This window comes from Neomonachus schauinslandi, chromosome 16 (assembly GCF_002201575.2).
Source record: "Neomonachus schauinslandi chromosome 16, ASM220157v2, whole genome shotgun sequence".
Taxonomy (NCBI): Eukaryota; Metazoa; Chordata; class Mammalia; order Carnivora; family Phocidae; genus Neomonachus; species Neomonachus schauinslandi.
The window spans coordinates 8,319,783-8,332,230 of record NC_058418.1 but is presented as its reverse complement, the minus strand read 5'-3'; the positions used below and the strand labels follow the sequence as shown (position 1 = coordinate 8,332,230).

Sequence of the window (12,448 nt, the reverse complement as noted above, 5' to 3'; positions counted from 1 at the left end):
CTGGGGACCACCGACCCTGAGGGCCTCTCGTGGTTATGAAGGTGGTTCTGTTTGTTTGAGGACACAGGGCTAGAGCAAGGGGAATCCGATCTGAGAAGAAAAAGAACGTTCTGTGAGCATTGGCCGTGTGTCAGTGAAAGGCTCTGTGGGCCTTCTGTCATTTCACCCTCACCTGGGGAGGGGAGGGCCTTTGGTCACCCCTTCTGTACAGACGAGGAAGTTGAAGATTGGCCAGGGACAAAGATCTGCACCCAAGGGCCTGGAGCAAGCAGGCAACAGGGCCTGGATTGGATCCGTGTGACGTGGGAGTAACTCAATCCAGCCTCAGAGATAGGTTGTCACTCACTTGCTCAGGGTCATGCTGTGGGCAGAGCTGGGAGGCACCCCAGCCATGCGGACACTGTTGGTCCCCAAGCCCTGCGGGGACTCAGTGCCGGGAGGCTCCGGGCCCCGATGGCTCAGTCACCGTGCTTCGTCTGCGCCAGGTGGGGCGCCGAGTGCTTCCCGGTGCGGCACGGTCCGTTCTCATGGCAGCCAGACGCCGCCGTTAGCCCATTTCACCGACGGGAAGACAGAGGCGCAGAGAAACGGAGGGACTTGCCCAAGGGACAGAGCTAGAGGGTTCTGGGACAGCCTCGTTTTCTTGCCCAGCTTTATTTTACGAGGCTAGATGTGTAACAGGAACTTTCCAGAAAGGCAGCCAAGGGGACCAGAGAGGATGAGTCAGACGCATGTTACGCAGGCCGCTGAGCACGGGGCAGGTAGGCGAGGGCCTGGTGGTGTGGACCAGGGGCGTGCTGCTTCCGTCTTGCCCTGTCTTCCCTGCTCCCACTCCCCCCCTTCCCTTCTCCCCCCACCTCCACCTTGAACTAAACAAAGATGGCAGGAGAGGATCCAGCGGAGGCAGGCGCAGAAGTCAGTGCCCACGGTGTGCCGGGCCGGCTGTTGGGGCTCATGGGGAGTCCCGTTCTGGAGGGAGGAGGGAGAGACCGTGGGGGGTCAGAGCGAGTGCCGGAAGGAACACGAAGCCAGGAGGGGGTTGTGGGGGCGTCAGTTGTAGAGAGGAGAGCCAGGTGGGTGGGGGCAGTGCTGCCGACAGCAGCCAGCTCTCAGACGGTGCCCACCTGGGGCCCGAGGCAGTGAGACTGAGGTGACCTCCGGCCTACAGATGGGGAAACTGAGGCCTTGCCCAAACTCACGTGACTGGGAAGCAGAGTGTGGGCTTGATTCTGTCCCTGTGGCTCCCGAGGCCTTTGCGGGCCAGGTGGAGGGGGTTTGTGGCTGGCCTGGGGTGGGAGGTGGGGGGTGGCCGTCCCGGAGCCCAGGAGGCTCAGCTCAGTGTCTGCGTACCTCTTCCCGCCCCCGCCAGGGAAGATGCTGATCCTGGGCTCCATGTTCCACCTGGCGGAGCCCGTGCTCACCATCGCGGCTGCCCTCAGCGTCCAGTCACCCTTCACCCGCAGTGCCCAGAGCCACCTGGAGTGTGCGGCGGCACGGCGGCCCCTGGAGAGTGACCAGGGGGACCCCTTCACGCTCTTCAATGTCTTCAACGCCTGGGTGCAGGTGAGGCCGGCGGCGGGGCCACCCCTGTCTGTGACATTCTGCGTGGGGCCAGGGGAGGCCCGCTACCCTGCTGAGGACCCCTGAGCCCTCTGCAAACTGGAAGGGCCCCGTCTCCACCATTCATTCCCAGGGCCCAGCCTCAAGGGGAGGCTGGTGGTTGTTTTTTATTTTTTTAAAGATTTTTATTTCAGAGAGAGAGTGTGCATGTACAAGTGTGGGGGAGCAGCAGAGGGAGAAGCAGACTCCCCACTTAGCAGGGAGCCTGATGCGGGGCTTGATCCCAGGATCCCGGGATCATGACCTGAGCCGAAGGCAGACGCTTAACCGGCTGAGCCACCCAGGCACCCGAGGCTGGGGTTTTTATTTTTATTTATTTATTTTTAAAGATTTTATTTATTCATTTGTGACACAGAGATAGAGAGTATGAGCGGGGTGGGGGGGTGAGGAAGAGGGAGAGGGAGAAGCAGGCTCCCCGCTGAGCCAGGAGCCCGACGTGGGGCTCAATCCCAGGACCCTGGGATCACGACCTGAGCCGAAGGCAGACGCTTAACCATCTGAGCCACCCAGGCGCCCCCGAGGCTGGAGTTTTTAAAGCGCTGAATAAAAGCCCTGCCACCCAGGGGAGGGCCACACACTCCTAGGGTGGCACGTGTATATCCAGCACGTACTCTGGGCCTGGCCCTGTGCCGGGCAGTGCTGGGGACTGGTGGTGACTAAAAGCACGTGGCCCTGCCCTCCTGGGTTGCACAGTCCCGTGCAGAGAGGCAGACCTGTCCCCGGACTGTGACCACCGAGAATGGGCTGTGATAGGCAGTCCAGGGGGCTGGGAGAGCCCAGAGGGGATGTCTGACCCAGTGTGGTCTGCAAGGGCTTCCTGTAGGAGGGGGCAGTGGCGCTGAGACCTGGAAGAAGAAGGAGAACACATGTGTCCCTGCCTCTTATTCTTCAGGGGCTGGTGTTTGGGCCTGTGCTGGGGGCGTCTGGGTGCTGGGTCAGCCCCTGCACCCTTCCCCAGCCGGCTAGGCCCTGACCCCCTGGTGTCTGGTTTTCCACCCAGGTGAAATCCGAACGGAGCAGAAACTCACGCAAGTGGTGCCGCCAGCGGGGCATAGAGGAGCACCGGCTGTACGAGATGGCCAACCTGCGGCGCCAGTTCAAGGTGAGGCTCGGGACCAAAGCTGGGAGGCTGGGTGGGGGAGGGGCAGTGAGTGCGGGTACACCACCCCTTTCCTTCTCTGATGGCGCAATCGGAGTCCCACCCTACACCCACCTCCTGCAACCCTCAGACACTCAGACGTGGGGTGGCCTGGGTGAGTCAAAGGGGGTGGAAATCCAGGAGGGCTTCCTGGAGAAGTGGACAGGGTCAGCAGTCACATGCTACATCCTCACGAAGAACCTGGCCGCCTGGAGCAGGGGTGCTGAGCTCTGGGAGGCAGCAGGGGGCGATGGCTGGCACATCAGATCTGGAGCGGACGTCCCAGTGGCAAGTCCCAGCTCCGTCATTCACTAGCAGTGCGATCCTGGGCAAGTTCCTGCACGGCCCTGGGTCTCAGCCTCCGTGCCGTCCTCTGAGGATTAAATGAGTTAATACACGAAGAGCCTTTAGGACAGGGCAAGTCCCTGGTGTCATCACTGCCCGTGATTGCGGATGGCCACACTGAGGCCCGGAGGGGGTGGTCACCCCACCGCGGCCTACCATGCAATTTTAGGAGCCTCCCCCCGATCGGGGACCGCGGATGTTCAGGCCGTTCTCGGCATCTCACTTTGTGTTGGCCTGCAGGCCCTGAGAGGGTAGTGAAAGGCAGGGGCCCCTTTCTCTGTGTCACACAGACATGATGTCCCGTGTCCTCTAAAACAGAGGGGCTGGCGGGTGGCAGGCCCTGTGTCCCTCACCTGGCCCCCCCCCCCCCAGGAGCTGTTGGAGGACCACGGGCTGCTGGCCCGGGCGCAGGCCGCGACACCAGGCGACAGCTACCGTCGGCTGCAGGAGCGCCGTGAGCGCAGGGCTCTGTACCACCTGAAGCGGCAGCACGAGGAGGGCGGGGGGCGCCGGCGCAAGGTGCTGCGGCTGCAGGAGGACCTGGACGGCGGCTCCAGCGACGAGGACCGGGGGCCCGGCGACGGCGTGGACATCCAGGTGGGCTGCGCTCCGCTCAGGAGACCCGGCTCTGTGGACAGGACCTGGTCCCCGCACTCTGCAGCACCCTGGGGTCCACGTGTCCTAGCGCCAGCCCCTTGGGTACCGGGCTGGGCCCCCCAGGAACCCACCATCCCCACCCCCACCCCGCATTTCCCCCCAGGACGTGAAGTTTCAGCTGCGTCACAGCCTGGGTCAGCTGCAGGCGGCCACCAGCTCAGCCCAGGACCTGACGCGGGACCAGATGGCCCTGCTCAAGCTGGTGCTGGGCCGGGGCCTCTACCCGCAGCTCGCCGTCCCGGATCCGTTCAACAGCAGTCGCAAGGACTCGGACCAGGTGGGCCTCCTCCTTGCGCCCTGGACCCGCGTGCGCGTCGTCACTCAGCACGCCTTCCCAGCCCTGCTCGGTGCTGGGGACTTGGCGGCTATGGGAACAGTCCTGGCCCTGCCCTCACGGGGCTCCGGTGCAGTGTGGGGGTGTCAGGGAAGGCTTCCTGGAAGAAGGGACTTTTTTTTTTGGTACTTTTTTTTTTTAAAGATTTTATTTATTTGAGAGAGAGAGAATGAGAGACAGAGAGCATGAGAGGGAGGAGGGTCAGAGGGAGAAGCAGAATCCATGCTGAGCAGGGAGCCCGATGTGGGACTCAATCCCGGGACTCCAGGATCATGACCTGAGCCGAAGGCAGTCACTTAACCAACTGAGCCACCCAGGCGCCCTGGGACTTTTTTTTTTTTTTAAAGATTTTATTTATTTATTTGACAGAGACACAGCGAGAGAGGGAACACAAGCAGGGGGAGTGAGAGAGGGAGAAGCAGGCTTCCCGCAGAGCAGGGAGCCTGATGCGGGGCTCGATCCCACGACCCTGGGATCATGACCTGAGCCGAAGGCAGACGCTTAACCGACTGAGCCACCCAGGCGCCCCGAAGAGGGGACTTCTGAGTGGAGACATGGACGGGGGAATCTGGCTGAGAGAGTGGAGGAGAAGGGTTCTGGGCAGTGGAGGAGTAGGTCCCAGGGCCTCTGTCACCTGGCGTCCGCCTTTGGCCTCTGCAGATGTTCCACACGCAGTCCCAGCAGGGCACTGTGCTGCACCCCACATGCATCTTTGCCAGCAGCCCCGAGGCTCTGCACACGCAGGAGCGGAAGGCCGGGGCCGGCCAGGCCAGCCGAGGTACTGTGAGTGCAGGCGGGGAGAGCAGAACCGCTCGGGAGGGGAGGGGCGGAGGGACAGGGACCTCGGGTTGTCCCTCACCCTCTGGGGTTACCCCCTCGCTCCCACCCACACTCTGCCTCCGCTGGGGCTGCCGACACGGGAGCGGCAGGTGTGGGGCCTTCAGGGTCCCAAAGCCAGACCTCCCGGGGAGTCGCTCCCACGCGGAGCCCCGCCCCATGGCGGTGGCGGCTGATGGGGCACTGTGGCCACACCCCCGGAGGCCGGAGCTTTTCGCAAGTAGAGGGGACCTGTCCCGTGAGCCCTGTGAACACCCCGGCTTAGTCCTGGCCGTGGGGGCACGGAAGGCAGCGTCCAGGCGCTTGGCCGGAGGGAGCAGCCGGCTGAGGCCGCAGCAGGCTAGGCGGGGTCTCAGCTGGGCGCCCTCCCCAAGGCACAGGCACGAGCTCTGGGACGCAACTCCTCTCTGTCCTTGTTTGTAAACAAAGTAACCACGTTAAAATGTCAACGTTAACCCCAAAAGCTAAGGTTTATGATTTTAAACATCAAAGGTAGAATTTGAACTTTGCTCTCAGATCTTTAACTGTTGTAAATTCATCCTCTTCCTGTTACATTGTTTTTCCCTTTATTTTTTCATTTTGAAAAATCCCAGACCCCATCCAAGCAGAGAATGGGATGAGCCCTTGGTACCCTCACCCAGCTTCCTGCCACCCCGTGTCTTCCGTCACCTCATGTTTTTCTCCTTTTTGCTGGGATCAGGTCCCAGATGTCCTGTCATTTAGAAGTGTAAAAATAAGGACTTTTTTTTTGCACTACGAGAACGCTATCGCACCTAACGAAAGTAGCAGTATTTCTTAACGTGTGTAAATGGCCCTGGGGGCTGGCAGCCCTTGTGGGGACAGACCAGCGCAGGGGCTGCTGAGGGTAGGAGATCGGGTGGCGGGGTGCCCTGAGCTGCCCTGTGGACTGTTTCAGATGACAAGGACAAGATGAGCAGCAAGCACCAGCTCCTCGCCTTCGTCTCCCTGCTGGAGACCAACAAACCCTACCTGGTGAACTGCGTCCGTGTCCCCGCTTTGCAGGTGGGTCCCAGCCCCGCGCAGCCCGACTCGCAGGTCTGACAACTGTGTCCCCGGGGCAGGAGGCCGGGGTGGGCCCGAAGAACTGCCCTCCCCCAGCTGGCTGCTGGCTCTGCATTCATGTCTGCATTCCGTAAGCACTTGCTGAGCACCTGCTGTGTGCCCCGGACCTGTTGCAGGCAGTGAATAAGACCAGACCCGGTTCCCGCTGTCCCAGAGCTCACGTCCAGCTGGGGAGGATGGTAATAAGGACAGTAAAGCAGTGCCCTGTGATATGTTAGCGGATGAGGAATATTTGGGGAAAATGAATAGGGTAAGGGGGTTGGGGGGGCGGTGAGGGTAGGGAACAGGTTGTAATATGAAGTGATCAGAGTTTGGGCCTCATCGAGAAGGTGCAATGGAACAAGGGAAGGAGGGAGGGAAAGAGCCACAGAATACGTAGGGAGAAGAGTGTCTTGGAACAGCAAGTGCAAAGGCCCTGAGGCACACACATGCCCACCGTGCCCAGGGAACAGTTGGACCAGAGGTGGTGAAGGGACGAGTGGTGTCAGAGAGATGAGGTTGGAGAGGCTGGAACCCCCCACCCCCTGGAGGGTTTGAGCAGAGCTGGAACAGGGTCCGATGTGGGGCAGTAGCAGGAGCCCAGCAAGGAGGCGACTGCAGTCATCTGGGAAGGAGAGGGTGGTGGCTGGCCGCGGGTGGAGGCCGAGGACACGCTTGGGTTGCGGATAGATCGGGGTATGTGTCTGGAGCCAGGAAGGGAGAGAGTCCTGCCGACATTAGCTACCCCACCCCGTGAGTTCCGCACGCCGCCAGGAGGCTCCGGGGGCATGTCGCTTGTCTGAGCCGCACAGTGAGCAGGGGACCCAGCCAGAGCTCCGGGGCCCCACGCCACACCTCATGGCTCCTCTGCCTGTCAGCTGGGGGTCCCCGTAACCAGGCCCCCTCGCTTCAACCCCGGGGAATGCAGAGGGAAGGGAGAAAGCCCGCGGGCTCCCTGAGCCTCCGGAGATTTTGCCGGCGCCTTGCTCTCCGCCTGCGCCCGGAATGCTGACTCGAACCTGCTCGGTTCGGCTTCACTCAAACCGAGCAGCTGCCTGGCATTAGGCGCCGCTTCCTGATCTTGGTGCTGGGGATGCGGTCGCGACCGGAATCCCAACACGGCCCACGTCCCTGGGGCGCCCAGAGGCGTGGGGGAGGCAGATGTAGACAGAAACACCAAGAAACGGGCGAGGATGCCAGGTTCCCCCAGCAGCGCTAGAAAGGAGCAGAGCGGGGTTGCGGGGCAGCGGGGCGGCGCCGGTTGGACTTCGCTGAGGAAGCAAAGATCCAGAGCGGAGCTTCGCCGCCGCATGCTTGCGGTCTGATGGGGCGTTTCTCACACACACAAAAGAACAGCAGGCGGAGCAGATCCGTCCGTGTCCCCCCATGAGTCCGCTCCAATAGCCGGGGTTTTTTCCATTTCCCGACGCATTTTAAAGTAAACGGGCTGGAGTCAGGGCCCTCAGCATCTGTCCGTCAACTAGTGTTCAGTTCTTGTTTGTACATTTTGAGGGTAAAGCATAGGTAGTGACATGTACAAATGGGAGGGATGCCGAACGAGGAGGTGTTGACAGAGCATGTGTGTGTGTCAGCTCAGCCCTGTGGTGGCATGGGAGGATGACCCTGACTTCTTAGAACCTAGTACAGTTTACGCTTTAACCTCGGTTGGTCTCTCTCTCCAAGTACCGAGTTTGTTCTGTGGGGGCAGGGACCCTCGTTTGCAGCCGAGGCTGGAAGGGGGCCTGGCACACGGGGGGGGGGGGGGTGCAGTAGGTGTTTAATGGGAGGTGGACACATGGGGTCCACGGACAAGTGGGGAGAGGAATGAAGGGTGGGCAGGGGTCTGAGCTGGCCTCCTGCCCCGCACACCCACCGTCGACCTCCTGTCCCCTCTCTTCCAGTCCCTCCTGCTCTTCAGCCGGTCCCTGGACACCAATGGGGACTGCTCGCGCCTGGTGGCCGACGGCTGGCTGGAGCTCCAGCTTGCGGAGAGTGAGAGCGCTGTCCGCCTTCTGGCAGCTTCCGTGCGGCTCCGGGCCCACTGGGAAAGCGCCCTGGACCGGCAGCTGGCCCGTGAGGCCCAGCGGCGGTGGCCAGAGGTGGATCAAGAGGAGGAGGCGGCTCCAGTGGACCACAAGGAGGTGGCCGACCTGAGCAGGGACCTGCTGCAGTTTGCGGCGTCCAAGGTACGTGCCGCCTGGGCCAGGGGGACCACCCGCCACGGGGCTTCGGAGTCCAGAAGGCCTGGCTTCCAGCTCCTTGTGGGGGTTTGCAAACCAGACAGGCCGAGGACAAGCCCAAGGTCACACAGCAGGGGAGGGGCAGAGCAAGGATTTGACCCCGGGAGCCCAGCTCCATAGACCGAGCCATTAGCCCCTGCGGGCCCCTCCCCACCAGTTCAACATGCATTTATTGAGCACCCACTGCATGCGCTGTGTGAGCTACCCTCAGTAAGAGTTAAGGGCGGGCAGGCTGGAGAAGGAAGCTGTAAGTAGCCATCCGTTCACGGAGGGCACAGGGGAAGATCAGTTCCCCACCTTGTCAGCGGGGAGTTGGGAATTGCTCCTGATTCTACTGCGTGTGGATGGGGCGCAGAGAAGGGTGTGCACCAGAGTGATTTCCTGGAGCAGTGGGTCCAGGGAGCCAGGGCAGGGGGATCGGACCAACGTGCTGGGTGAGGATGGGCAAGGTGGCCCGGTGGCAGGTCTGGTTGTGGTCCCCCAGGTGACAGGGAGCAGAGAAGGGGCACCAGGGCATGTGTTAGACAAGCCTGTGGTAGCCAGTGTCTGAGACTGTTGTGATTGACTTAAGCAATTGGCCCTCTTACTGAACCATCCAGGTGCCCCAACAGTGTCTCCCTGAGTCCATCTCTCCTTTCCTGTCCTTCCTTCCCCAGGTTCCCTACAGCCTCCGGCGGCTCACAGGGCTTGAAGTCCAGAACCTATATGTGGGACCCCAGACCATCACCACTGCCCCCAGTCTCCCCGGCCTCTTTGGCAGTTCTCCCCTCTCCCCCCACCCCACTAAAGGGGGCTACGCAGTCACTGACTTCCTCACCTACAACTGCCTCGCGGTAAGCATGGACCCCCCTTGACCCATCACCCCCCTGCCCCTGAAGATGGGATCTGAGCTCCCCACCAGCCACGTCTCATCTTAGTGCAAAGACGTGGTTTCAGCATGGGGCCTCCCAACCCCGAGGGGTTCTGGGACGGGGCCACGTCCTGATGCAGCCTTCCTGCCCCAGAGCGACACGGACCTGTACAGCGACTGTCTCCGCACCTTCTGGACCTGCCCCCACTGTGGCCTGCACATGCCCCTGACGCCCTTGGAGCGCATGGCCCATGAGAACACGTGCCCTGAGGCCCCGCAGGACAGCCCCCCAGGTAAGAATGTGGGGGCAGGCTGGGGCACTGTGTCCGCCCGCCCCTCCCGCGGTGGTTTCCTGCGAGTCTGGGCGTTCATCCGCTCGACACCTGGGGACTGAGGACAACCCCGGTTGGAGCCACATCAGGCTTTGTCACAGAGACCAGGAGCCGGGGATGGGAGGGCCCAGAACGTCCCCTCTTTCTCATTTCGCTGTGTCTGGTGTTCTTTTCTCTGTCTCGGCCACACACCCCCATTGTCACCCCGGGCATGCACCGCACACCTCCCGCCAGGGCTGGTCCGGGAGGCAGCAGTGGGTGTCCCAGGGGGTGACAGAGACACAAGAGACACAGAGTAAAGACTTGCCTGTGTGCATGTGTGAATCCAGGAAGGCTTCCCAGAGGAGGGAGAGCCCGGGGCCAGGAGAAAGCCTGAGCCCCCTCCCCCCCCCAGCCTCACGTCTCCTCTCTCCTAGGGGCTGAGAAAGCCACCCCCGAGCCCCTCCCGAAGGTGTCTGCCCTGCAGCGGCCCTACCACTGCGAGGTCTGCGGGGAGGACTTCCTGTTCACGCCCACGGACGTGCTGCGGCACCGGGGGCGGCACCTGTGAGCCCCGCCTATCGCCCCCGCCGGGCACCAGGGCCGGGCCCAGGACTCCCGCCCGAGCCCGCAGCCTGGGCCCAGCCCCGCAAGGAGGGGGGAGGAGTGTGTGAGTAAAGTCTCCTACGCGGCCTGGGCCCCGGGAGCCTGCCACCGCCGCACGCCGGCCCTCCCCGCGGTCCGACTCCCGGCATCCGGGGCGCTGCGGGGCAGATGGGGGCCAGCAGGGACTTCAGATCCCAGGCAGAGGACCCTTCCCCCGCTGCTGCTCTCTCCTGCGTCTGTCCTCACGGGCCCTGCTTTTCCTCAGACTAGGGAGACCTGCGTTGTCCGTCTGCATGAGTCGCTTCGAGAACTGGGGGGTGGGGGCGGCCCGGTCGGTGGGGGCCCACATCTGACACGGTCCTTGGCAGTTCTCGCTTGTCCCCTCCGACCCCCCAGCCCGACCCCGCCGCACACATGAGAACCGCGGGGAAACCCCGTGAACCCTGGATGCTGGCAAATCCCACGGCTCCATTGAAAGAGAAAAGCGAAGGATGCAGGTTCCCAAAGCTGGCTCCAGAAGGGAGAGAGAACTATGACGTCAGCATCGCACTAAGGCCCAGACAAGAGCCCACTGCAGTATCCTGTGTAAACACAGACGCAAAGTCCTCACCAAAAGTTTAGCCAGGCCTATTCCCGGGTCTGTAAAAACGGCAGTAAGTCCATCATGGCCAAGTGGGGTTTGTTCTAGGAACCGTGTTGGTTTAACGTTTGAAGACCAGTCAGTGGGATTCACCATATTAAAAACAAAGCATATCGGACAAATTTCAACACCCTGGGGCCTCGGGTAAACCCCTCGACCTCTCTGCTCTACCGTTTTTCTCTCTGACCAATGAACACAGCCCCACTATTTTCAAATGGAACTCTTGGAAAGCCGTCGTATTTTTTTCCCCCTGAGTCTGAGAGCAATGCATGGTTGTGTGGGGGCAGGGATCAGAGCCTAAATAGAAGCCACGGCAGGGGTTTTAACCAGGAAGGGGGTTACTACGGGGATGGGCGGCTGACGACAGCCCGGGAGGCTGGAGCGGCGGGCTCTGGGCCGGGCCCTCAGGAGCGACCCCCAGGACGACAGCACAGAACCCTTGGAGGCCAACGCCGGGACCGCTGGGTGCAGGAACGCCCGGCCGGGACCCTGGGGTGTCTTCTGCAAACCCGCCCCCCACCCCGTCTCTGGAGGGGTCCGCCTGCCGGAACCTGCTCCGCGGCCAGAGTCCGGCTGCGGGGGGCGCCGCCTCCAGCCTACGCCGCCAGAGGTGAGGGGGGTCAGCCGGGCCCACCCGGGGTCCCCCTGCCCTGAGCAACACGGGCGGAAATGGAGAAGGTGCAGAAACGCGATGGAAGAAGAATCCACCGCGACCGGCCTTCCCGGGCGCAGCCTCCAGCGCCTTTCTCTGCGCATGCGTCTCCAGACTCGTACGCACTGGTCAAGGTCGTGTGGCGCCCTTGGCCGGTGGAGCAGTTCTCGGAGACAGATCCTAAGTGTTTCCCCAGCTCGCTACACGTTCTTCCGAAAGCGGACTCTTTACAAATGGCGGTGAAACGGCCCAAGTGTTGTGGAGACAACCCACTTGTAAATACCCGTGTCCTGCTCTTGCGTCTCTGGGCTGCTTCGGTCTCTCTTAATTTTCCAAACAGCGCGACAGTGGACACCTTTGTGTGCATCGAGGGGTCTCCGCTTCTGAATTGCCATTTTTGAAAAGACTTTCTCCATGATGGGAAATTCGGAGAAGCTGGAAATAGTAAGAAGGGAAAAGAATCCCCCGGAATTCCCCGCACCCGAGAGACTCTGGGCGCCCGTGTGTTTGATGAGCGCCGCACGGACGGCGGCGGGTCCTGTTTGCTTCCGTCCACAAGGCATCTGCACATAAACACGGCCCGGTTACTACCGGCGCGCCTGTCCCCTCGGTTAGTGGCCGGGCCTGCCCGGGGCCATGACCGGCTTCCTTCCATTCTGGTCTGGTCCCCCTGCCTCTGCACGATGCCTCTCCCCAAACTTCGGGCCGTTTCCTTAGGGCACGTTCCCAAGAGTGCAATTCGTCGGGCAAAAGGTGAGAGCATCTATGAGTGTCTCCTTCATCCCCACCCCGTTTCACCAACCACCACCCCTGCAACCCTCAGTGTGTTCTCTAGAAGAATCTGTTTCTTGGTTCCTCTTTTTCTGCCTTTGCTCGTTTATTTTGTTTCTTAAAGTCCACACACGAGTGAGATCATATGGTATTTGTCTTTCTCTGACCGGCTTATTTCACTAAGCATTATACCCTCTAGCTCCAAACATGTCCTTGCAAATGGCAAGATTTCATTCCTTTTTATGGCTGAGTAATATTCCTTTGCATATGGGTGACAGGGATGAAGGAGCACACTTGTCCTGATGAGCACTGGGTGATGTACAGAATGGTGGCATCATTACACTGTATACCCAAAACTAATAAAACACCCGTGGGAAAAAAAAAA

At 61.3% G+C, this 12,448-nt stretch overlaps 1 protein-coding gene across 1 annotated transcript in view; it reads left to right on the top strand.

The window, feature by feature from the left end:
* The window catches only part of DHX34 (DExH-box helicase 34), a 29,379-nt gene extending 17,227 nt beyond the window's left edge, over positions 1-12,152 (top strand). Inside the window, exons 8-17 of the mRNA XM_021681198.2 lie at positions 1,370-1,563; positions 2,621-2,722; positions 3,476-3,700; positions 3,864-4,037; positions 4,755-4,872; positions 5,848-5,954; positions 7,895-8,179; positions 8,890-9,066; positions 9,238-9,376; positions 9,832-12,152. Coding sequence (XP_021536873.1) covers positions 1,370-1,563; positions 2,621-2,722; positions 3,476-3,700; positions 3,864-4,037; positions 4,755-4,872; positions 5,848-5,954; positions 7,895-8,179; positions 8,890-9,066; positions 9,238-9,376; positions 9,832-9,965 — 1,655 coding nt within the window. The 3' untranslated portion in view covers positions 9,966-12,152. The remainder of the gene's footprint in view (positions 1-1,369; positions 1,564-2,620; positions 2,723-3,475; positions 3,701-3,863; positions 4,038-4,754; positions 4,873-5,847; positions 5,955-7,894; positions 8,180-8,889; positions 9,067-9,237; positions 9,377-9,831) is intronic.
* Positions 12,153-12,448: the final 296 nt, after the last annotated feature.